Source organism: Bufo gargarizans, chromosome 1 (genome assembly GCF_014858855.1).
Source record: "Bufo gargarizans isolate SCDJY-AF-19 chromosome 1, ASM1485885v1, whole genome shotgun sequence".
NCBI classification, from domain to species: domain Eukaryota; kingdom Metazoa; phylum Chordata; class Amphibia; order Anura; family Bufonidae; genus Bufo; species Bufo gargarizans.
The window spans coordinates 690,362,533-690,386,424 of NC_058080.1; the positions used below are offsets into that span (position 1 = coordinate 690,362,533).

A 23,892-nucleotide genomic window follows, 5' to 3' on the forward strand; every position below is an offset into this window, starting at 1 on the left:
GCTATGGGTAGTGATTGGCTGCAGCAATCATGCGCACCCTGGTCAACAGGATGTTGATATCAGGGCACCAGGGAAATGAAGAGCTGGCTGAGGAAGATGAAGACCGAACCCAATGGCGAAACCAGGCAAGTATGAACCCCACAGTAGAACCGGCCACTCTGTGAGGTCTGATACAATGTTGGATAACCCCTTTAGGGCATTTAGAAAAGATGACATTTGGAAAAGGTCTATAGCTATTATTTAACTAGCATTGTGTTTAACATCACAATATTGCTGGTGGCTGTAGGATACCAGAATATTGCAGCTACACAGGGAACCCTTCAGAAAAAAACAGAGCTCAGAGGTCAACTTTTATTTGGCAGATGAGGAGTTGGCTGATGAGATCTGATAAATTTTGCTGTGAAGAGCATCCTGCAGCCTGCAATGTACTGTGATATACGGTGAAGCTGCATAATCCATAATTTTTTTAATAAAACTGTACAGCAAAAAAAAATTCAACCAAAAATACATGCATATAATAATAAAAAATGCCACAATGATGTCCATTGCCTTCAATAAATATATTGGCACGGAATGATGGAGGTGGAAACGTAATAATAATAATACTTACAACCATATTGTTTAATGACACCCAGCAATCACTTGGAAATTCCTGAAGAAGAGGGACCAGAAATTGTAAGCAGCCATCCCAGTGGCAGAGAAGCAGCATCATGCCAATGAGGTTAAAGATTCTGACCACGGCACTGGCAAGGTCATACGTCATGTGGAAAATCTGTACAGGAGAAAATGAAAAGATTAGTTAAGAATACTGTGGGAAGTTATGATGAAAATTTGCAGAACTTTACAGAACTTTTAGTAGTTGGCTTTTCCTTCTTGCATGACATGGTCCTAGCTAAACATTTCAGAGCTCTTGTTGAGATCAGGCCCCTGGGTATCTTAAAGCACTTTGGTGACTTATTTAGTAGATATCGGCCATGTTCCAGTTATGATTTCACTCTGAACTCTCTCAAGTAATGTACATTATTGTTGGAAAGTTTCCTATAAGAACTGAAAGGATGTAATAGATATAATGGAGGAAATAAAAGATAGCCGTCTCACTGTAATATATTATACACACAGCCATGAAATATCTGGGCTCCATCATAAAACCTATTATGTAATGTGGGTCAAACATCTCCTAGACTCGCATGTCAAGCGAATGTTTCCAAAAGACACACAGTCATTACCAATAAATAAACAATTTCTTAATGCATTACTAGAAACCCACTGCGGGTGGTGTGACCACATGGTTTTCACGCACATCATGGCCGTGTCTTCTCCGCTTACCAGCCAACATATATTGTGGTACCGTAATTATATTGGGTCCATATTTATATTTTAAGATTGGCATTTCATACTCCAGTCTTAAACAAAATTTACTTGCACCAAAGTTATTAAAAGGTGCTGCCTTACAGCCAGAAGTCCACTGCCAGGAAATCCTGACCACTTTTCGTGCTACTTTCTGAAACTGGACAAGGTCAAGAAAAGTAAATTTGTGTGCACCATGTTTTGTGACTTTTAAAAAGTCTTCCGTGGTTTGAAAAGTTTGGTGTGGAGGAACTCACGTGACTGCACAGAGTGTTGGACTGGCCCACCGGAGGATCCTCTGGTTCTCTGGTGGGCCAGTCCAACACTGGTGCTGTGTGCAGTCATGTGAGTGAAAGCACTGAACATTTATAGGTCCCTAATAAAAGAGGGCTCTAAAGTTCTAGCAGTAGACAATTTGGTGCTAATCTTGTGACTAACACACTCAGACATACTATATGTAGCCTGTGTAGTTGCAGTAGGAAAAAGGGCCCACCACCATCTTGCCAAGAAAACACCAATGTTTCCTAATGTCTACTCCATTGCATGTAAAGGGAAGTTTTTATTGGTGGTTTACTACTGGGAAGAGAAGTTGAAATACCATTAAATAACTTGGTAGGAACGAGCCCTATGACAGGCTCCTCACTCTCAACAAACTAGCTGTTTCATAAAAGGTCTACATACTTCTCTTGCATAATGGCCCTTTGAGGTTTATGTCTATCTACAACCAGATATCCTGTTAAGAGCTGCTTCACACGAATGTGATCAGCCTGGGAAAAATGGTCTATGAGTCTGCCAGATCTTCTGGGCCGACCAAGCTCCCCTGAACTGAAATGGCTGTATCATAATATGTTCATATGTGATCACAGATCTATTATACTGTTTTCCCGTGCACAGCGATGATAGAACATTCTGACGAAATGATAGATAACCCTCAATTTCTGAAAAAATCTGACAGCCAATGGCTGGACCCTATCAATCAAACTTGCGTGGCAGATTTTCCAGGAATGATTTTTGTTAAAATCTAAAGGGGTCATCATGTGAGACACTGGTGGCATACCACATATCTGCCACCAATGTCAGATAGGTGCGGGACTCCCAAAGTGAGCAGAGAGCAGCCGCACATGTGCGGCCATCCTCCATTCATTTCTATGGGACTGCAGAATATAGCCGAATGCTGGCTTGGCTATCTCTGGCAGTCCTATAGAACTGAAAGGAGTGGTGGCCTTGCTGAAAAGAGTGGTGCATTCATTCCTATATGACTTTGGAAAAGAGCTAGCACTTTTTTCAAAACTTCCATAGAAATGAATGGAGAGCATGCTGCACGTGCACAGAGTCCTCTCCTTCACTTTCGCGGGCTGGTTCTGGAAATAGGTGTGGGTCCCAGAGGTAGGACCCACACCTATCTGACATTGGTGGCATATCCTAGTGATATGCCACCAATGTCTCAGATGAGGACATGATTCTTTATCCCGGGGTAAATAATACAAGAAGATGTCTTGAGGAGCTGGGAGAAGGTAGGACAGGGCTGGAGAACATTTTTTTTTAAAGTCAGGTCTTAGGCCTGTGGCCATATTACAGTTATGTAGAACAGAGCACTAATGTGGATCCAATACAGGTGTATAGGGTTATACTGCACCTCCTTATGCCTCCGATTTTTCTGTCAGATTCTAGGAGGTTGCAGCATGCTTCAGCAGAGGAAATATTACAGAGGTATTTCCGCAAGAAGCATTTCTTCTGTGAGAGGATAAACTTGTAATACAATCCTATACCAAGCACCATAGAGTAGGACACTGAGTATCCATGGTTCCACAGAACAAAGGCCTCTGTGTGTCTCATGAGGTGAGAGATTCCTCTCCACCGTTAGTTTAATGTTTATGGAATTATCCTCAGGACAGGTCACCAATATCTGATTGGTGGAAGTCCGACTCCCCGGTCCGGTGAGTGACGTGGCCTCTTCCTATTCCAGTGATGTCACATTCATCAGTCACATGGCCTTTTTGCAGCTCAGTCCCATTAACTTCTTGCACAACTATCCGGTTATATTACAAGTTCCTGGTGGTGCCTAGAGGCGCTGCAGATTTCTGTGGCTGTGCTGTCATTAGACAGCAGAGGTCACAGTAAGTATCTCAGGGACCAGCCAAAGTGGTCTCCCTGTGTGGCATCGCTGTAACAGGGTTCTAGAGCAGCCCATCGCAATGTAAAGTCAAAATGCCAGCAGGGGAACGCTCTTCGTGTTGTGAGAGCGTTCCCCGCTGGCTGTAAAATTAACTGTGAGCCTGCAGTCTGTGAATTAACTCTTTCCTGCCCTGATTATGGAAGGAAGGGGTTAATTCACTTTTTTCCATATACATTTTTTTTTATAAAAAGTAAAAAAATGTAATAAAAAAGGAATGAAAAGAATAAAAGATAATACAAAGTGAAATAAAAAAATAAAAAGGTTATAGTTATATTTACTAGTATAGCAGCCGAAAACACATTTCCCCCCTTTTTCGTTCATAAAACAAATATATAAAAAAAAAAATCGTTTTCACAAAGTATCGCAGACTTTGTGTGCGTAGAATATACAGAATATACGTGAGTAGAATATACAAACGTACACATTTTTTATTTCAAATACAGGTATCCATTTTAGATAGATTTAGTATAGTGAGCATTTTATTGTACCTAAACACATGGATATTTTTTTAATTTAGAATTTTTTTATTTTTTTATTTTTAGAATTTTTTTATTTTAAATAAAACAGCTTAAAATGTCCAAATTTCCCCAAGATAAATATAACATAAAAAGGTCACTTTGAATGAATTTTGTAATGTTTTGGCGCTGTACCGCCAAAATCCAAACTGCGCTCTAGTCTGCTGAGGTCTTGCAGTGAGCCCAGCCAGTAGATAAATTACACAAGCGGCATCAATTTTCACAGGACAAACATACGGCAATGGTTTTACAAATATTTAGCTTTGAATTTTTTCAAAAAAGGAAAAATATCAATTTTTATTTTTTTTTCAGTTTTTCCTTAAACATATATTTTTCTAACGGCACAAGAGAAAGATTTAAGGTGTCCCGTAAAAAAATAATATCAAATACATGTACGTAGGCTCAGAAATGAATTAGCTATTTGCAGTTAGATAGGTCTAATGCTTAAACTGAAAAATTGGTCTGGTAATAAAGTGGTTAAAGTGAAAAGGCCTAGGCTGCAGTACCAAGTACTGCCACTATACAAGAACCAGCGCTGTGCTTGCTATACTGTAAGCAGACCGCAGCCTCTTCAAACAGCTGGTCGGCAGACGCCAGGAGTCGGACCCCCACCATTCAGATATTGATGACATCTCCTGAGGATAGGCCATCAATACTGAACTCCCGGAAAACCCCTTTAATGGATATGTAATACTCTCATCATTTTCTAAGTGAAGATCTGCAGTACATGAGATGTCCTGATTATACAAATATTACTTACAGGCATGTCAATGGACATTTGCAGTATACAATAATAATATTATTTTTGTTAGGATGCATGCACACAACCGTATTCGATTTGCTACCTGCAAATTACAGATCCGGACCGGGTGCATCAGTCACTTTTTGTGTGCTCCATTGAAAAAATGCCTATTCTTGTTCTATTGTTTACGACACGGCCGCACAGATGCGGACAGCACATGACATCTGTGTTCTGTCTGCATAGAAATGAATGGGTCAGCGTGCAATCTGCCAAAAATGTGGATGGGATGCAGACCAGAAATAGGGTTGTGTAAATGCACCCTTTGGGCTCATGAACACGGCCGTGCCCATATTGCGGCCCGCAAATGTTGGGGTTTCTCTCTGTGCCTACGCACCGCAAAAAAATAGAACACGTTCAATTTTTTTATTTTTTTGCTGTGCGGACGGATCACAGACCCATTCAAGTTGAATGGGTCTGGATCCGTCTGCGGAATCCGCAAGGATGTTGCCCGTGATTTGCAAATTGCGGTCCCCAATGCACGGAACGGCCGACCAACAGCCGCGAGCATGAGGCCTTACAGATAGTTGTCCTAGTTATATCATTCTCTGAAGATCTAGCCCTAAGCCAAGAATCTACTCGTACAAACAGGAAATGTGTGAACACCGGGCATCTGTCACATGCACTACAGGGACATGTCCTCTCATCTGCAGCAGAACAGAAGATGTTTTTAGGTTGATAAATGCTGCACATTCCCGCCAAGATAAGGGCATTCCTCGGCTGGCGGCCACCGCTAAATCTTCCCTATGACGCCTTTTATTTGGAATGGCTAAAGCTTCATCTTGAATGTGATGTATTCATAAATGTAAATGACCGGCCCGTAAATCAACTAAAGTCATCGAAGCAAGAAGCTTCATGGGATCAGTACTGGAGAAGAGAGAGGATGGATTTTTTTTTATTATTTTTTATGGAAACCTTTAACTATAATTTTTTTGTTCCTTATTACTACTTTCATTGCTCAAGTGTGCAAAGGTTTTTTTTTTTTTTTTTTATTATATTTGTAGCTCCTAGGGAATTGAGACAATTTGGGGTCATTTATCAAACTGGTGTAAAGTAGAACTGGCTTAGTTGTCCATAGCAACCAATCAGATTCCACCTTTCATTTATCACAGCAACTTTGAAAAATGAAAGGTGGTATCTGATTGGTTGCTATGGGCAACTAAGCCAGTTCTACTTTACACCAGTTTCATAAATGACCCTAATTGTATACAAATGATTAAAGGGACATTCTGGAAGTACGATATTGATGACCTGTCCTGCCATCCATATCAGATCGGTGAAGGTCAAACACTGCGGATGATCCGCTGTTTGAGGTGGCTGTGGCGCTCTGGTACGCACTGTGGCCTCCTCTCAACTAGGCACAGCGCCATACATTGTACGGTGGCTGTGATTGGTACTGCAGCTCAGACCCATTCACTTGAATGGGACTGAGCTTCTCCTAGGCCATGTGACCGACGGATATGATGACAATGGCCTAGGAAGGGGCTGCAACTCTCAGCAAAAATGCACATAAGGCTCTCTAACACCATAAACACAGATAGGACAATGTGATAAGACACAGACGCTCTCCTGTCACTCTCTAGCGGAAGGAGCAATACTCCATAAATTCCTGAAGTGTAATCAGGGCCGTCTTTAATATTGATTGGACCCTGGGCAAAAATTTACTTGGGCCCCCTGGATCCCGCCTTCCCACACCTTAGCATGCAATCACACCCTCCACCACAACACACACACAAAAAATCCACGCATCTGGTAGAGTACAGTGAATGACTGTAAATACTTCCAGTTCTGAAGACTCCAGCGGCTCAGGATCAGTGCTCTGGGCAGCTGGGCTCAGGCTGGAAGTGGGCACCGCTCTGCAGGAAGGAGACCAGGGCTCGGCTCACCCTAGTGTTACAGTGCACCCCAGCACCCCACAGTATGCAGTATAGCACCCTATAGTATACAGCACCACACAGTATGCAGTATAGCACCCTATAGTATACAGCAACCCACAGTATGCAGTATAGCACCCTATAGTATACAGCACCACACAGTATGCAGTTTAGCACCCCACACTATACAGTACCCCACAGTATATAGTAGAGCAGTATAGCAGCCCACAGTATACAGCACCTCACGGTATACAACACCTCACTGTATACAGCACCCCAAACTATACACGATACAGCCCCCCACACTATACAGTACAGCAGTATAGCACTCCACACTATACCGCACCCACAGTATACAGCCCCCCACACTATACAGTACAGCAGTATAGCACTCCCCCCCACTATACAGGCCCCCCCACACTATACAGGCCCCCCACAGTATACAGCCCACCACACAGTATACAGGCCCCCACACAGTATACAGGCCACCCCCCCCCCCCCCCACAGTATACAGCCCACCACACAATATACAGCCCATTACACAATATATAGCCCACCACACAGTATACAGCCCACCACACAGTATACAGCACCCCACTATACAGTAGTTTACAGTATATTAACATAACAGCCCCTGTCACCTTTTTCTGATGTAATCTTTACACAAAAAAGCTCCACAGTTAACTTCTGCAACACTCCACAGGACCTGTGATGACCTCATAGCCATGTGACCAGTAATTGCTAGGTTACTGGTCACATGGTAATGATGTCATTAAGGTCCTAGATCAAAACTCATTAAGGTCCTAGAATTAAGATCATTAACACAGTACGATCATGATGCCTGTGTAGCCGACAGCCTGACACCCAGGGCAGTGGCTAGCAGGGCTCAAGAGGCAGCTGCCTTGGGCCCCCCAGGAGCAACTGGGCCCAGGGCAGCTGCCCCTTTTGCCCCTTGGAGTGTAATAATCTCTGTCAAGTCACTAATTCAGTTCACTCTGCTCCACTAGCTACACAGGAAATACGGGCAGGGTGTGTCTCCAGCATGGCCTCCCACGGGTAAGTTTTTAAAAAACATTAAATAAATAGCTAAAAAAAAAAAAAAAAAAAGAACATGCACATTACATGTCTTCTACAGACTGAGGCCTCATGCACACAACAGTTGTTTTTCTCGGTCCGCAAAACGGGGTTCCGTTGTTCCGTGATACGTTTCCGTTTTTGTTTCCGTGTGTCTTCCTTTATTTTTGGAGGATCACCAGACATGAAGGAAAGTAAAAAAAAATCTAAATCAAGTTTGCCATGCAAATGATAGTAAAAAAACGGATGCGGACGCGGATGACAATCTTGTGTGCCTCCGTGTTTTTTCACGAACCCATTGACTTGAATGGGTCCGCGAACCGTTGTCCGTGAAAAAAATAGGACAGGTCCTATTTTTTTTTACGGACTGGAAACACGGATCACGGTGCATTAGCCAAGTTTTCCACAGACCCATTAAAAGTCAATGGGTCCGCAGAAAATCACGGAAAACGGAACAACGGACACAGAACACAAGTACGGTCGTGTGCATGAGGCCTCAGGCCAAGTACACACTTCAGTGATTTGGTCAGTTATTTCCATCAGTTATTGTGAGCCAAAACACAGAACAGGAGCGGGGCTTTACATTATACCTTATCTCTGAGTAGGCTCACAATAGCTGATGGAAATAACTGACCAAATCACTGAAGTGTGAACTTGGCCATGAATCTCAAATGAAAGGAGTTGTCCAGCCTAGAAGCCGACCGACCATTCCTCTGTCTCATTTTCTAGAACGGCACGTCTCTTCTAGGGACACGTTATTTTACCTTGTATGACGGCTGAGGCCCGTGATTGGCAGTCATGGGACCAAGGCCTCTCCCCAGGAGGTTGGGGTCTCTCACCCCCTGAACGCTGGGTCTGTATTCTATCATGCTTGCCCTACTGCTGTATTAGCATGCATATACTCACATCATGGATGTCTTTTTAGCACCAGATAGCTTGCTATAACTATTATACTCTATTTTGGGCTTTAAAGGTGTAGATATTTGCTCTGACTAAGGCCTCATGCACATGACCGTTTTTTTTAAGGTCCGCAAAAACGGGGTCCGTAGGTCCGTAATCCGTGACCGTTTTTTCGTCCGTGGGTCTTCCTTGTTTTTTGGAGGATCCACGGACATGAAAAATGAAAAAAAAATCTAAGTCAAGTTTGCCATTGAAATGATAGGAAAAAACGGACACAGATCACGGACACGGATCACGGACGCGGATGACAATCTTGTGTGCATCCGTGATTTTTCCCAGACCAATTGACTTGAATGGGTCCATGAACCGTTAGCCGTGAAAAAAATAGGACAGGTCATATTTTTTTCACGGCCAGGAAACACGGATCACGGATGCGGCTGCCACGGATGCACACAACGGTCGTGTGCATGAGGCCATAGGCATAATTGGTAGCTCCTTCCTCTGTGCTGGAGACGATAGCTCATACATATCCTCTGCTTTCTTGTGTATGATCATTATTATATATTGGACATATTTGGAGATGTAGTATTATTATTACATATTGGACCTGGCGTTTAATGGGAGGTGGGTTCTGCTGTCGATACTGTAAGTCCTTATTGTGCCTTTTCTAATTTCTAACTTGCATTTTATGATGTAATAAAGGATCTATTCATATTTGATGTGTGGTTTGGTATCTTTGACAGGGTAGCTACCCAGGGGTGGCCTAAGAGGGAGTTTTCCTCCTTCTGGAAGAGAACTAATTCGCATACCAGGAAGCATTGCTTGTAAGAATCCCTGTGCCAGCGGGCGTCTCTGCAAGGACAAACTGTGCCCCTCCCTTCCCTGTGAGAAAGAAACCTTTTAAACACAATTTTTTTTGGTGCTAAGGTAATCTTTTATACAGTAAACATACAAAAATAGTTTAGTTAAAGAAATAAAAATAAAAGTTCTGCCCATTTCCCCCTTGTCTGCTGATAAGTCTTGAGTCTTGACCTTTACACATTTTATCCTGGAGGTCGTGAGAATAGAGCGCTTACTATCAGAATCCTCACTTACTATTAATTCCTTACTATCAGGAAAGAAGAAATGCTGGGATAATGTAAACCACTGTGCATATGGGCTCCTCATTGTAGATAACCTCAGACCTAACATTACCTGGTATTTCTTTTGCAGACATTTCATGACATACTGCAGTAATGTGAAGTCGTACATGCATTTTGCAAATTATGTACAAAAATGTCTAAAGTTCCACCAGCATGAGCCGCTGTGATAAATGTAGTGCATCTAGTCTGAATATCGGACATGATTAGGAAATCTGGCCAATGTGTCTTCAAGAGGGAAGTGACACAGGGATTCTCGCTTTGCACTAGGCCTAATAGAATCTTGTCATTTTGTGAAGTGTTCCTAAGGTCTAGTTCACACGATCGTTTTTTTTTGCGAGTGTACGGGCCGTTTTTTTGTGTTCCGTACACAGTCCGCATACGGAACCATTCATCTCAATGGTTCTGCATTAAAAACGGAATGTGTTCCGTAAGCATTCCGTTTCCATATTTCCATTTTTCCGTTCCGTTGAAAGATAGAACATGTCCTATATTTGGCTGCAAATTACGTTCCGTGGCTCCATTCAAGTCAATGGGTCCGCAAAAAAAAAAACGGAACACATACGGAAATGCATCCGTATCTCTTCCGTATCCGTTCCGTTTTTGCTGAACCATCTATTGAAAATGTTATGCCCAGACCAATTTTTTTCTATGTAATTACTGTATACTGTACATGGCATACGGAAAAACGGAATGGAAAAACGGAAAGGAAACGGAAACACAACGAAACTCAAAAACGGAACAAAGGATCCATGAAAAACGGACCACAAAAAACTATAAAAGCCATACGTTCGTGTGAACTAGGCCTTAATCTTGTGATCAGGTTCCCAAGAGATCCCACACGCTCACTATACTGAGCTATTACTGGTCATTACCTTCATGACCAGTTTTTTCTTATCATAATCTTCCAGAGGACATCACTTTTTCATTTTTCTGTTGAGCAAGTTATGTTTTCCAGTGGCAACATTTTGGGATGCATAACCTGTTGATTAATACTTCACAATTTTTTGGGAAATCAATGGAAAAACAATAGTAGTTCAGCCCTTTTCTGTCTGTTTTCATCTTTACATCATTCACCGTGCAGAATACACGGTTGCCTTTATTCTATAGGTTTCTATTTTTACGGTGGTACGAAATGTATGTATATTTTTTGTGTTTTATTACTTTGCACATCATAGCACATTCGTAAAAATGGCCCATATAAATTAATGATTACAGGGACACGTCCGCTGAGCTACCACCTTCAAATAAATCTAGAACAAATGGCGCAATGAATGAGGAGATCTCTGGATACATGTGAGGTACACGGCTGGTTCTAGTTTTGTTAGAAAGAGATTGTTGTGTACTGTATGATGTCTGATTTTCATTGTTTGCATCACTCATGGCATAACCCCTTTAACTATTGGCATTTTTGGGGGGAGGAGCAGTTCCTGTTTTCTTATATATACTTACTGTACATATAAAAACTTTATTAAACGTTATACTATACTTTTGTTTATTCTAATAATACGAGGATTATTGCCGTCGGTAATAAACTGGCAACAATCCATTACGCTGTGGCGTTGGCACAGACTAATAGGCATATAGACCTGGAAGGCAGGGGGACTTTTGTTATGCCTCTGGCGGCCATAACAGCCAGTCTTCAACTCATCATGTCAGGGCATACTAGTGGGATCCCTCCCTCTGTCTAACCACCTAGATGCCATGGTCACTATTTAGCATATAAGGAGGTAAACAGCTGGGAAAGGAGTTGGCTTTGATCCCGGCAGTATGATACCGATGTCACAGGCACAAATTCTGAGCCAACGCCACCCCTATGACATAACTGTACATGAACGCCGACATCCAGCACACTTATTCAGTAAAGGCAGACAGGCCGTGATCAAGGTCCAGGAAGGACCAAAACGTTGGCCTTGCCAAGCTTATTATAACTGGATGCATTAATAAAAGTTAAAAGCATATGTTGACATTGATATTCTTCTTAATAACTGTACATCAAGGTACATGAAGTGGCTTCAAACCACAATGCATTGTTGAGTCCAAGGTACAGGAACGAGTTAGGGCTCATGCACACAACAGTATTTTGCGTTCAGTATACTGGCCGTTTTTTTAGTTCAGTATGCGGTACATATACTGAACCATTCATTTCAATGGTTCAACAAAAAAACTGAAGTGTCTCCGTGTGAATTCCATTTCAGTATTTCCGTACTGTGAAAAGATAGAACATGTCCTATTCTTTTCCGCAAATCACGGTGCTTGGCTCCATTCAAGTCAATAGGTCCGCCAAAGGAACGGAACACATACGGAAATGCATCCATATGTCCTCCGTATCCGTTCCGTTTTACCATCTATTGAAAATGTTATGCCCAGCCCAATTTTTTCTATGTAATTACTGTATACCCGTATATGGCATACGGGAAAACGGAACCACAACGGAAACAAAAAACGGAACAACGGATCCGTAAAAATCAGACCGCAAAACACTGAAAAATCCATACGGTCGTGTGCATGAGCCCTTAGAGACAAAGACTGAGTGGTTGTCATCTGCATTATTAATAATGAAGCTAATGTCTTCTTTTAGGGTAAACCAGATCAGAAAACATGAGAATTCAGAAGTCGGCATGTTGTCTTTCTATAGTACATAGGAACTGCAATATTGACAGGAAAAAACAAACAAACAAAAACCTAAAGGTGTGAATAATTCCTGACTTATAATACTTTATCTATAATTAAACGATAATTACGGTAAAGCATACCTCCAATGAAAAATAAAATGTTGCAGTGCTCATGTCCAGGACATTTGTGGAACCTTTCCCTTCAAATCTCAACCAATTGTGCTGCAGACCTCGACTTTTCTCATAACTGACTAACGGGAAGTTCCTATGATTGACATGTTATTGACTAAGTGAAGGTGCAGCCTGGTCACCGGTCACTGTTTCTACAAACCTGTTATCTATTATGTATCACTGACAAGGAATAATAAGAGGGAGGGGATTTACATCTCAATTATTAAACATCTGACAGATGGATGAGGACGTTAAAATTGATAACTTTTATTAATAATCAATTAAAATAGGGGGACATGTATTATAAATCCTCAATAATCTTAATGTGTGTATTAACAAAAAAACACAACTGATAACAGGTAGGAGGCGTAAGGGGCGACAAGTGGAAGTATTCGAGGCTACAGCAATTGAGCCAGTTCCTTCTCATCAAGACCCTCTCGTATTGTATCAGCCAACCTGTATCAGAAACCGGTACACAAGTATTGTCTGGTGAACCCGTGTGTGGCTGTTTGTTGCCACAATTTCACGGTCACCTGGTGTAGCCAAAAAATGAAACCAGGTAAGTGGTAATTTTTATAACTGTATCAAGGTGCTGGTCAAAGGGCTATGTACGTGACAAGACGCCCCAAAGAAGCTCCTGTACTTCTTGGGGCGTCGGGCATTTTACAGCGTGATCGTACGCGCTGTAAAACGCTCAGGTGAGAACCCTTCCCATAGGGAATCATTGGTTCTTGCCGGTTGAGCGTTTTACAGCGCGTAAAACGCTCAGGTCTGAACCCATCCTTATAGCAGAAGCTGATTAACAATTAGAAGCAGCTGTGCAACTGGACACAGAGCACGGAGAGGAGTGCAGTGGTGGTGATTGCAAATATGGGAGCAGAAGTAGTTCAATGAACAATGTTCCTAATAGGAGTAGCAGGGCAGTGATGGACGCGGGCTGTTGGAAGCCCAAAATGTTATTGACTCCTGACTTCAGGCCTTTACAACGTGGAATTTGGCCGTAAATACCTAAGTAACTCTCCCACAAAGCAATTCTGGTGGACAAGTCCTATCTGCTCAACAAACATTAGACACTGCTGTTTTATCTGGGAAATTAAGAGTCACCATGCCTGAGAGACAATACAGGGCATTGACCTCCGAGGAGCACACCTGTGAACACGTGATTTATGATGCTTCCAGACCTGGGGAGAGCTACTGCCTGCGGTGACCAGTTCTGCAAGTCTGTTTGTCCTTCAGAGTAAGGACAGCTCTGGACTCAAGGATGCCACCTACAGGAAAGTGCTTACCTTTACAACTATATCTACAGACTATAAATGGGCTGTGCTGATTGGCTAAGACAGTATCTAGGAGGTGTTCAAGGAATGGGCACTGTATGGGCTATGTGTGTGTGTATTGTAAGAAGGTACAAGGAATCATCGTGGATGATAGATATGTATCACCAAGGTTCCTGGCCTCGGTGGAGTAAGAGCCGGTTTCTATGTGTCAGCAGCAATTGCTCTTTGACACCTTGATACTTAGTATTGCTGTAATAGCTGATCCGGGACGGCTCTGGGAGTAGTCAAAGTGCTGGGTGAGTGACTACTCCCCATGTTCCAGGCCGGATTTTGCCAGGCATAAAACCAGCCAGCACTGCCAGGTGAGGAGGATTACCTCCATCTGACAGAGGAGCTCAGAAGGTCTGTGTGCTGTGATCTGAGGGCTGTGTTGGGATTCGCGGCTAGAGACGGGCTGGAGGGCTCAGACCCCTGTGAGGGTGAACAGGCCGCCTAACGCCTGCCTGTGGACTTGACAAGGCAGAACTTCCACAGGGTGTGAAGTAGCACCCAGGAGAAAGGTGACTGTTTTGTATATGAACTTTTCATGTGTGTGAACGATCACCAAGCAACTTGCGTTTTTGTTTTGCTTTCACGTGTGAATAAACACTGATGTTTTGAACCAAGAACTTGTACTTTGCCTCTGTGCCGCACTCGCTAATCCTAACTACCAGAGCAAAGCCCCACAGTATGTATGGTTAGTATATAAGACTGAACATAGATAAGCTAGTTAGGCACTTCCTTCCTTACCCCTGACCAATATGTCCCCTTTGTTCCTGTCCTTTAGTTAGTTAGTTAACCCTTTATGTTTGATTCCCTGTACTATTAATAAATCCCCTCTTAAAGATACAGTAGCTATTTTATTAATTTATAATTAACTGGTGCCCTAAAGCTCAGCAGATTCTACATGGACCACCGATAAAACACCTTGTTACAGATTTTGCCTCTGTCCAATTCATTGGTGGACATATACCGTATGTCACATGCTATGATAATTTCAGACTACATGTACCTAACCTTCTGTGCAACAAGGAAGGGACTAAAGATGAAGCAGTACAATAATCCTCTAAGAAAAATGTTTCTCTCACTAAACAACACACCTTATAGGTTTATACACTCCAGGGACAGGGGATTCTACAGTTAAGTAGCACTGTGGGAATTAGCACATTAGGAAATCAAGTCCAAAGTGAGACATCTCCATACCATAATTAGCAAATTACACCACAACAAAATTGACAAGAATGGTGTAAAATCATTCCTAGTGCATATGTAAAAAAGGAAATTTTTAGATTTCTGGAAGATTTCTTTACGCTAATATTTTTATTTAGAGAGTTCAATACAAATTAAATGCAATATATACAGTAAAAAGTAACGTGTCAATGCTATACAATGTAGACTGGGATCTCACCCTCGGACCCCCTTTTGATCAGCTAAACAAGGGTGAAGCAGTTCTCACACAGATATCCTGGGAGTGGGGCTCTGATCATACTGTACTGTGCAAAAGTTTTAGGCAGATGTAGTTTATTTTTTAAATATATTTAAGGGGTTTTCCGGGTTCAGAGCTGAACCCGGACATACCCTTATTTTCACCTAGGCAGCCCCCCTGAGGCTAGCATCGGATCATCTCATGCTCCGATGCGCTCCCTTGCCCTGCGGGCTCTTTTGTTTGTCATAACACACTGCCAGGCAGAAGCTTCCACCCGGCAGTGTGTTCGATGACGTCATAGGCTCTGATGGGCGGGCTTTAGCGCTACCCTAGTCATTTTACTGGCTAGGGCAGCGCTAAATCCCTCCCATCAGTGCCGGTGACGTCACTGGGCTTCCGGGTAGCCCCGTGGAGAGCCCCAGTACGTCACCGGATCTCCAAAAAAATGCCTTTTCCCTGCGCGATTTAGCGCAGGGCAAAGGAGAGCATCGGAGCATGAACTGCTCCAATGCTCAAGTCAGGAGGGCTGCCTGGGTGAAAATGGAGGTATGTCCGGGTTCAGCTCTGACAACCCCTTTAAGTGCAAAGTAAATAAACAAGAGAAATTTAAATGCAATCAAAATTTGGTGTGACCACCCTTTGCCTTTAAAACAGCATCAATTCTTCTAAGTATATTTCCACAAAGCGTTTGAGGGAACGTGGAAGGGAGATTGTTCCATATATCTTGGAGAACTAACCAAAGATCATCTGTGGAGGTAAGGCTTGCTCAGATCATTCTGTCTCTTCAGGTGAGCCCAGACAGACTCAATGATGTTGAGATCAGGGCTCTGTGGGGGCCAAATCATCAGTTACAGGACTCCTTGTTCATTACGCTAAATATAGTTATTGGCTGTATGTTTGGGGTTGTTGTCCCGCTGCAGAAAAAATTTGGAGCCAATTAGATGTCTCCCTAATGGTTACTGCAAGATGGATCAGTATCTGCCTATATACAGTATATCTGCATTCAGGGCACAATTAAAGGGGTTATCCAATCCCTATAATGACCCCCAGAATACCCGGGCCCCTCCTCTAGAACTTACTTACCGGGTCCCCAACAACCGCATCCCTCCGGATTCCTGTTTGGCCGCCGCTGCATCTCCCCGTCGTACAGATCAAAACATCCAGCGAGGGGGAACAGACAATAGCAGGCCACAGGTGACGCTAGGGAGGCTGGTCACCGTCACGATCTGCTATTGGCTGCTCCCTCGTCGCCGGATGTTTTGATCCTCGCGACGGGGAGATGTAGCAGCAGCTGTGCAGGGATCCAGAGGGACACGGGTGCTGGGAAGCAGGCAAGTATAATGAATACGAGGGGAGATCAGTATAGGGATTGGATAACCCCTTAAATCCTAAGTAAATCCCCAACTCCATTTGTTGAAATGCAGCCCATAACTTGCAAGAAACCTCCACCACACTTCTCTATTGCCTACAGACACCCATTGCTCTACATCCCTTCAGCGAACAAACTGCCTTCTGTTGTAGCCAAATGTTTCACATTTTTACTCATTAGTCCAGTGCACCCGCTGGCATTTTTCTGCACCCCAGTTCCTATGTTTTTGTGCATAGTTGAGTCATTTGACCTTGTTTCCATGTTGAAGGTATGGCTTTTTGGCTGCAATTCTTTCATGAAGACCACTTTTTAGCCAGACTTCTCCAAAGAGTGGATGGATGTACCTAGATCCCACTGGTTTCTGCCAGTTCTGAGCCAATGGTAATCAAAATCAACAGCTCCCTATCCTATCTTGGCTGCACGGGAAAGGGGGAACCCCACCACAAAGTCCAAACCAAATAATTCCCAGCAGCCTTGCTTGCTTCATTCTTGAGTCTTTGTTTTCCCCAAAAAATGTTTTTTTGGAAAATAAAGACACAAGATTGAAGCAAGCAAGGTTGCTGGGAATTTTTTGGTTTGGAGTTCTGAGCCAATGGCACTGCTGGACATGATGGGCTCCCATTTACTTTTGTGGCATATATTGGTCGCAGATTTTGTCGCCAGCCTTTTTGCGACAAAATCTGCGACTTTTTCCCACTCATGCCACTTTGCGGACAGGGAAGGAAGAGGGCAGGCCTCATTCATCATTTTGTATGTCGGTTTTTAGGGTACAAATGGGCTTAAATCTATGTCAGCAAGAAAGCTGGCATAGATTTAAGTTTGTTGCACGGTCTGCTGGAGGAAGCGCCAAAGTTATGTAGAAGTTAAGAATAGGACTTGCATTATCCTTTTTGCAGGGCTGTGGAACATAAATAGGGACGCGTGTTGTCCCTATAGTTTGCAGCCCCATTGAAATGAATGGGTACACAAAATTGCAGAACGGATGCGGACACAAATATACAGTCATCTGAATGAGCCCTTACTGTATGCCAGAACTTTTCACACCATTGCAATCATGGCTCCTTTAGCATCTTTAAACTTTCCTTCCCAAGTCATTGATTGATGCCTTTTTTTAGTTCAGGCCGTATTGATTGTTGCTTTGCTTAGAAAAACAACCTCATACAATGTATTGCGCGTCTAGGCAGTGTTCACGTCTCATATTTGTCCCGTATTTAACATATATGTTGAGAAAAAAGGGTAGAAAAATTTAATATACTACATTTGTAGTAATATCCATCCTGCGGAGTACAGTAATAAATTACTGCACTGTATAAAGTATTTGGTTCATTATTTTAACATTGGGACCACTGTTTAGCATCCATCTGAGGCATCCATTTAATGTATATGTCACGATGTGAATGCCGTTTTAACCCCTTCAACCACTGATGTACCCGTACTGCTGCTGCAGTGAGCCAATTCCATAAACGTCGGGTGGTATACAGCAAGCACCCAGCCAGTGACAGGGAATGGGGGGGAAAAAAAAATTTAACAAAAAAAAAATAAAAAATTAAATCACCCCCTTTCCCAATTTTACATATAAAAAAAAAAAAAAAAAAAAAAAAAAGCATAATAGGTATCGCCACATCCACAAAAGTACGAACTGTTAAACATATTTTCCTATGCGGTGAACGCCATAACAGAAAAGAAAAAAACGCACAAATATTTATCTTTTTTTGTCACCTGACCCACCCCCCCTCACCCTCCGCAAAAAAAAAAAAAAAAGATAGTGCCAGATGTTCCATAAAATATGAATTGCACACTGCATTTGTGGTGTTCTATTTTTTGGCGTGTTATCGAGTAGGGATCGACCAATTATCGGAGTTACCGATATTATCGGCCAATATTCATGATTTTTAAAGTTATCGGTATCTAACCATCCCGATATGCCGATAATGCGTCCAGTGAGCTATCACAGAACATGAGCGCGCTGCTGTAAGTGCACTCATGTTCCCTCAGCAGCACAGGGGAGAAAGAGTCACTCTGCCCCCCCCCCCCCCCCCCCCGTGCCACGCTGCCAATGAGAAGAGACGGGAGGAGAAGGGGCGGGCACACTGCGCCACCAATGATAATTAACGTCTAAAAAAAAATACAGGAGGCGGTGCCCAGCCTCTATGACAATAAGCTGCGATCAGCGTCAGTTAACCCCTCAGGCTGCCGCTGATCGCAGCTCCCTGTCAGAGGCAGGGTGCCGGCTATGTGATTTTGCGCCGACATACCCGCCTCCTGTATTAAATGTGCGCCCTCCCCAGTATTAAAATCATTGGTGGCGCAGTGCGCCCTGACCCCCACTATTAAAATCATTGGTGGGACAGTGTGCCCCCCCCCCCACCCTCCAGTATTAAAATCATTGGTGGTACGGTGCGCCTCCCCCCAACCCCCCCAGTATTAAAGTCATTGGTGGCAGTGGCCACAGGGTCCCCTCCCCTTCTCTTCATTGTTGGCAGTGGCAGCTTCTGATCTAAGCCCTAGCAGTGTAATTCTGGGGCTACGATCGGTTACCATGGCAGCCAGGATGCTACTGAAGCCCTGGCTACCATAGTCAGCTCCCTGCTGCTGTGTGCACTATGCACAGGGCATCAGGGAGAGTCTGAGGTCCTATTCACCCTAAGAGAGCTCTATTAGGGTGAATAGGACAAGGGATTAAAAGATCCCAGGTTCTAGCCCCTAAGAGGGGAAATAGTTATTAAATGAAAAGTAAAAAAAAGAAAAAAAAAAAGTAAAACCAAACCATCAAAATATTAAGTATAAATCACCCACTTTCCCAATTTTACATATAAAATATATAAACAATAAATAAATAAACATATCACATATTACCATGTCCGAAAAGTCCAAACTATTAAGATATTTAAAAAAAAAATCTCAGAATTATTTTTATTTTTTCAAAAATGAAAATGCACAGAATAATTGGTATAAGTTATTGGCCTGAAAGTTGATAGGTTATCGGTATCAGCTCCAAAAAAAAAACAATATCGGTTGATCCCTAGTATCAAGCATCGCAATGCTTTTTTATCGTATCGAAACTGAATCAAAATTTTGGTATCTTGACTAGTTGGAATAGAGAAAACTGTACAATAGCAAGAACATTCTAGGACCCTGTTGTGCCGCTGTTGAGATACAGTTGGAGGCATACAGGTTCAGTATGGTATCCTGCTCCACCTTTGCTGAAGGTTACCAGCTGGTTCCATAAATGCTTAATTAGTGATAAATCTGGCAGTAGGCCAGGCCAAAGTGTCAGTGGGCGAGCATTATCCTGCTGAAAAATGCCACAGGATGTCCTGCACATATTGCTGAGCTGTTAGTGTCCCGTGTATCTCTACTAGGGGTGACTGCCTGTCATATATGATGTCTCCCAGATCATCAGACCAACAGCTGGGGCTGTGTGTTGCTCTGCAGCAAAGGCAGGATTGAAGTTCTCAGCACAAGGCCTTCATACTCCAAACCAACCACGATGGGATCCCAAATAGAACCTGGATTTATCACTAAAGTCGATGCAGTTCCAGTCCATAGCAGTCCATGGTTGTCCACAACACCATGGCAAACAAAGCCGGTGGTGGCTGGCTGTCAATGGCAGGACACATAATGGGCACCTTAATACCAAATTTCCTACTGCTAAGCGTCAGGCAGAGCCACATGTGTTTGGATGGTGGACAACGAAACTGTGGGAGCCGCTCATGCTTGTTGGCTTATCAAATAATCCTTTCTACTGGTGGTCCGTCATTCCAATATTGCTTTAGTCCCTGCTGTTCTCCACTTCTTGATCGTGGCTTGACACAGGCAGTCAATTACCAGCGGCAGCAGTGACCCACCTCAACCACTGATTGGTGGGCATTTTCAGCCATTTCCTATTTGTCCAACCGATACAAGGAAGTGGAGGAGTGGGGGGACTGAAGCAGCGGTGAGATGAGTACTGATATATTATTATTATTTTTTTACTATTTCTGGATGTTTTTCTTTTAAAATATGTCTCCCTCAGAAAACCCCTTTAAATTTTATAAATATTCATTTAAAAATGTTTGCAATTATTCCCACCATTTAAAAAAAATCATATTTAAAGATCCTTTCCCTTTAACATAGAAGTAAGAAATCGCCATATCCCACAGGAGTTGTCTTCCAGGAATATAGCACTCTGGTATTTTATAGATTTATTGTTCCAGAGTCTGGATGATTGACAACTCAAAGACTTACCGTATATATAGTGGTGTTTTCTGTTTCGGACAATCCCTATTTGTTAGAAGGGTCCCCATAAAATAATCACAGGTTGTTCAGCGATCAGATCTGTAATCTGTGGGGGAACCCGGAGCAAGAAATCATCCTCACTGCAGTGCCGCCACAGGGGAAGTTAGGCAATACACAGTTCATTGGTTTATGCCATTAGATATGCCGAGTCCTCCAAAGTGAGAGACGCTGCACCGCTCTGTAAATTTTTAATGAGAGACTCCATCCTATTAAAGAGCATCGGTCAGCAGGATCAACCCTATTAAACCAGGCATAATACCTGGTACGGCTGCTACTGTGAATTAAAATCATATGTTTCTTTTGGCTCATGCACATGGCCGTTGTGCCATCCGTGCGGAGGCCGGGACGGATCGAGACCCATTGAACTTGAATGGGTCCGTGATCCGTCTGCACCGTAAAAAATTTGAAGATACTCCATAGTGCTTCCGTGGGCTTTCGGTCCGTGCTTCCGTTCCGCACTGCACCGCATCTCCCGGATTGCGGATCCATTCAAGTGAACTGGGTCTCGATCCGTCCGGCAACGGCCGTGTGCATGAGCCCTTTAGCAGAGATCTGTCACATTGTTACTGAGAAATCATTGTTTTAATAAATATGCAAATGAGGGTTTAAGTGCACTAAGGACATAAACCAGCCACTCGGTGCACTTTAGCTCCTCCGCCCTGCAGTGCTGGACACCTACCCCTCCACCTGATTGACAGGGCCAGGTCATTTGCAACTGCTGATGTCTGGCCCTGACAATCAAGTGGAAATGGGAGTGTCCAGGGCTGCAGGGGGGAAGAATAAAAGTGCACCGAGCAGCTAGGCACCTCCCTCTGTGCACTTAAAGGGTCACTGAGCTTTCACAAAACCTTTCATATGTTATAGTGACATATCAATGGTTTGTATGACCTGAACAAAGAGAGAATATTTTTTTCGCATAACGCACTCTCTCTCCTCTCTGCATAAAAAGGAAGCAAAATGAGCCCATAGACTTTCTGTTGAGTCTGCCTCACTTCTATCAGGATAGGTGATACATGTTGTTTTTAGGCCAACCCCTTTAAATACAAGTAGAATATTTGAGGGCGACAACAATTAAACAAATGTAATTAGAAAACTTCTACCACCACGCTCCAAATAATGTACCGTACAACAGCCTAATGAACCCTGGATTACATTACAGCAATTACTGGTTCAGAATACCCACAGCGTCTGCTTTAACATTCCCTACGGGGAGAAAAAATAGAGAACTTGTAGCTGATAAAACAAAGAAAGTATTTAGTCAGACATGTTGCCTGAAACCACTGGGATTTGGTGCAAAATGTGTATAGGATCTTCTGATACAATTTTGTAATATAATTTAAATATTAAATAATGGTTATTATTAGATATTATTGTGTCATGATGTCAGGGAGCGGGTGTGAATTTGGCCTGGGGCTACACCTAAGGGAGTTATCTAAATGACCCCCATTTCATCCCTCTATAGGAATCTTGGCTCTGCTGCAGGGGAACCACCAGGCTGCTACCTCTTGATGTAGTCTCTGTTCTATGACAGCTGGCCCAGCCAGGTCAAGAGACAAGAGAAAGTGGCACCGAAGGAACAGGCAAAATCAAAGTCAGAAGATGAGCTGAGGTCAGGGCAGGCACAGTTCATATAATTATGCTAAGTGTTGGGGCAGGTTTCACAGGGTTAACACAAGAGTCAATCAGAGGTGAAGCCAGGCAACTGAAGGTAAAATATGGTAAACAGGCAGGAGTCCAGCACAGGAAGCCAAAATGGAAAATAGCATACCTTCACAGGAATACCTACACAAGATAGAATACCTATTGCTTCCCACAGGTGAAGGTGCCTTAAATACCCCAGGAAGGCCAGCCATGGACCAGAAGATTAGGAAGCTGGAGTGAGCATGTGCACCCTATGGGCAGATAGAATAGGTGAAGACAAGGGAGCAGAGCACAGCCCAATGTGGAGTGGACAGAGTAGCGCTAACCCAACGGTCATTCCTGCCAGGAAGGAGGAGAGAGAAGTCGGCGGTCAGGAACCAGTTCAGTGCAGGTATAACTGTTAGGGCTCAACATGCTCAGGGCTCTGTACAACCTCTGTACATAGTCGTAATACAGCATCCACAGAAAACAGTGGCGCTATACTATCCCGACACACTGTATGCCACTAATTTCATATGGAGGCATATTGAGGTATTTCACAGAGGTATTCTAGCTTAGCAGCACTATTTTCTGTAATACGGTGCTGAACATAGGCACCATGTGGCGGCACAGTGGTTCCTATAGCACAATGGCCCACATTTACTAATTTGGGCACACCTAGCTTGTGGCGTAAATTGCATCAAAATGTGGTCACATCTAGGTTTAGAGAAATTATCTGTGCCTAACCTGACAAGGGGTCATGGCTTCATTGAAATGGGGTGTGGATTCATAGGAAAGGGAGAGTGGGCTTATATGTGATATTTTGTGCCAAAATTGTGCCGAATTCAGTCTCAAAGTAGGCCAACCTGTAGTTGGTATTTACACAAAAGTGTCTATCCCACATGTATTACCCAGCCTGAGCCCCTGGTGCAGGTCTAGCCATCTATAGGATGCCCTAATGTGTTTCCCCCATAAGCAGTCGGAGAAACTTCTGCAAGAAATCTGTCGCGTGTGAATTCTTTCAAAGAAAGAAGGAGAAAGATACAGAAAAAACAACAGTGAAGGGGTTAATTTTATATTTCAATGCCCTCACAATAAAATATATGGCAGCCGCTGTTACAGGTTATAGCAATGAGCGGGTCATCACACCTTTCACAGATTAGTGACATGTTCTGCGGATTTACATCTATGTCACAGAATTTCTGCTGAAGTCAGCGTGATCCGCAGGCGGCATCCATCACGTGCATAAGACACAATTCTCCATTGAGAAGTAGAA

At 43.1% G+C, this 23,892-nt stretch overlaps 1 protein-coding gene across 1 annotated transcript in view; it reads right to left on the reverse strand.

Annotated features, from left to right (window-relative positions):
• HCN1 (hyperpolarization activated cyclic nucleotide gated potassium channel 1) overlaps positions 1 to 23,892 on the reverse strand; it is a 456,888-nt gene that overhangs the window by 215,143 nt on the left and 217,853 nt on the right. The window contains exon 3 of the mRNA XM_044276220.1: positions 611 to 772. Within this exon, the coding sequence (XP_044132155.1) occupies positions 611 to 772 (162 nt within the window). The remainder of the gene's footprint in view (positions 1 to 610; positions 773 to 23,892) is intronic.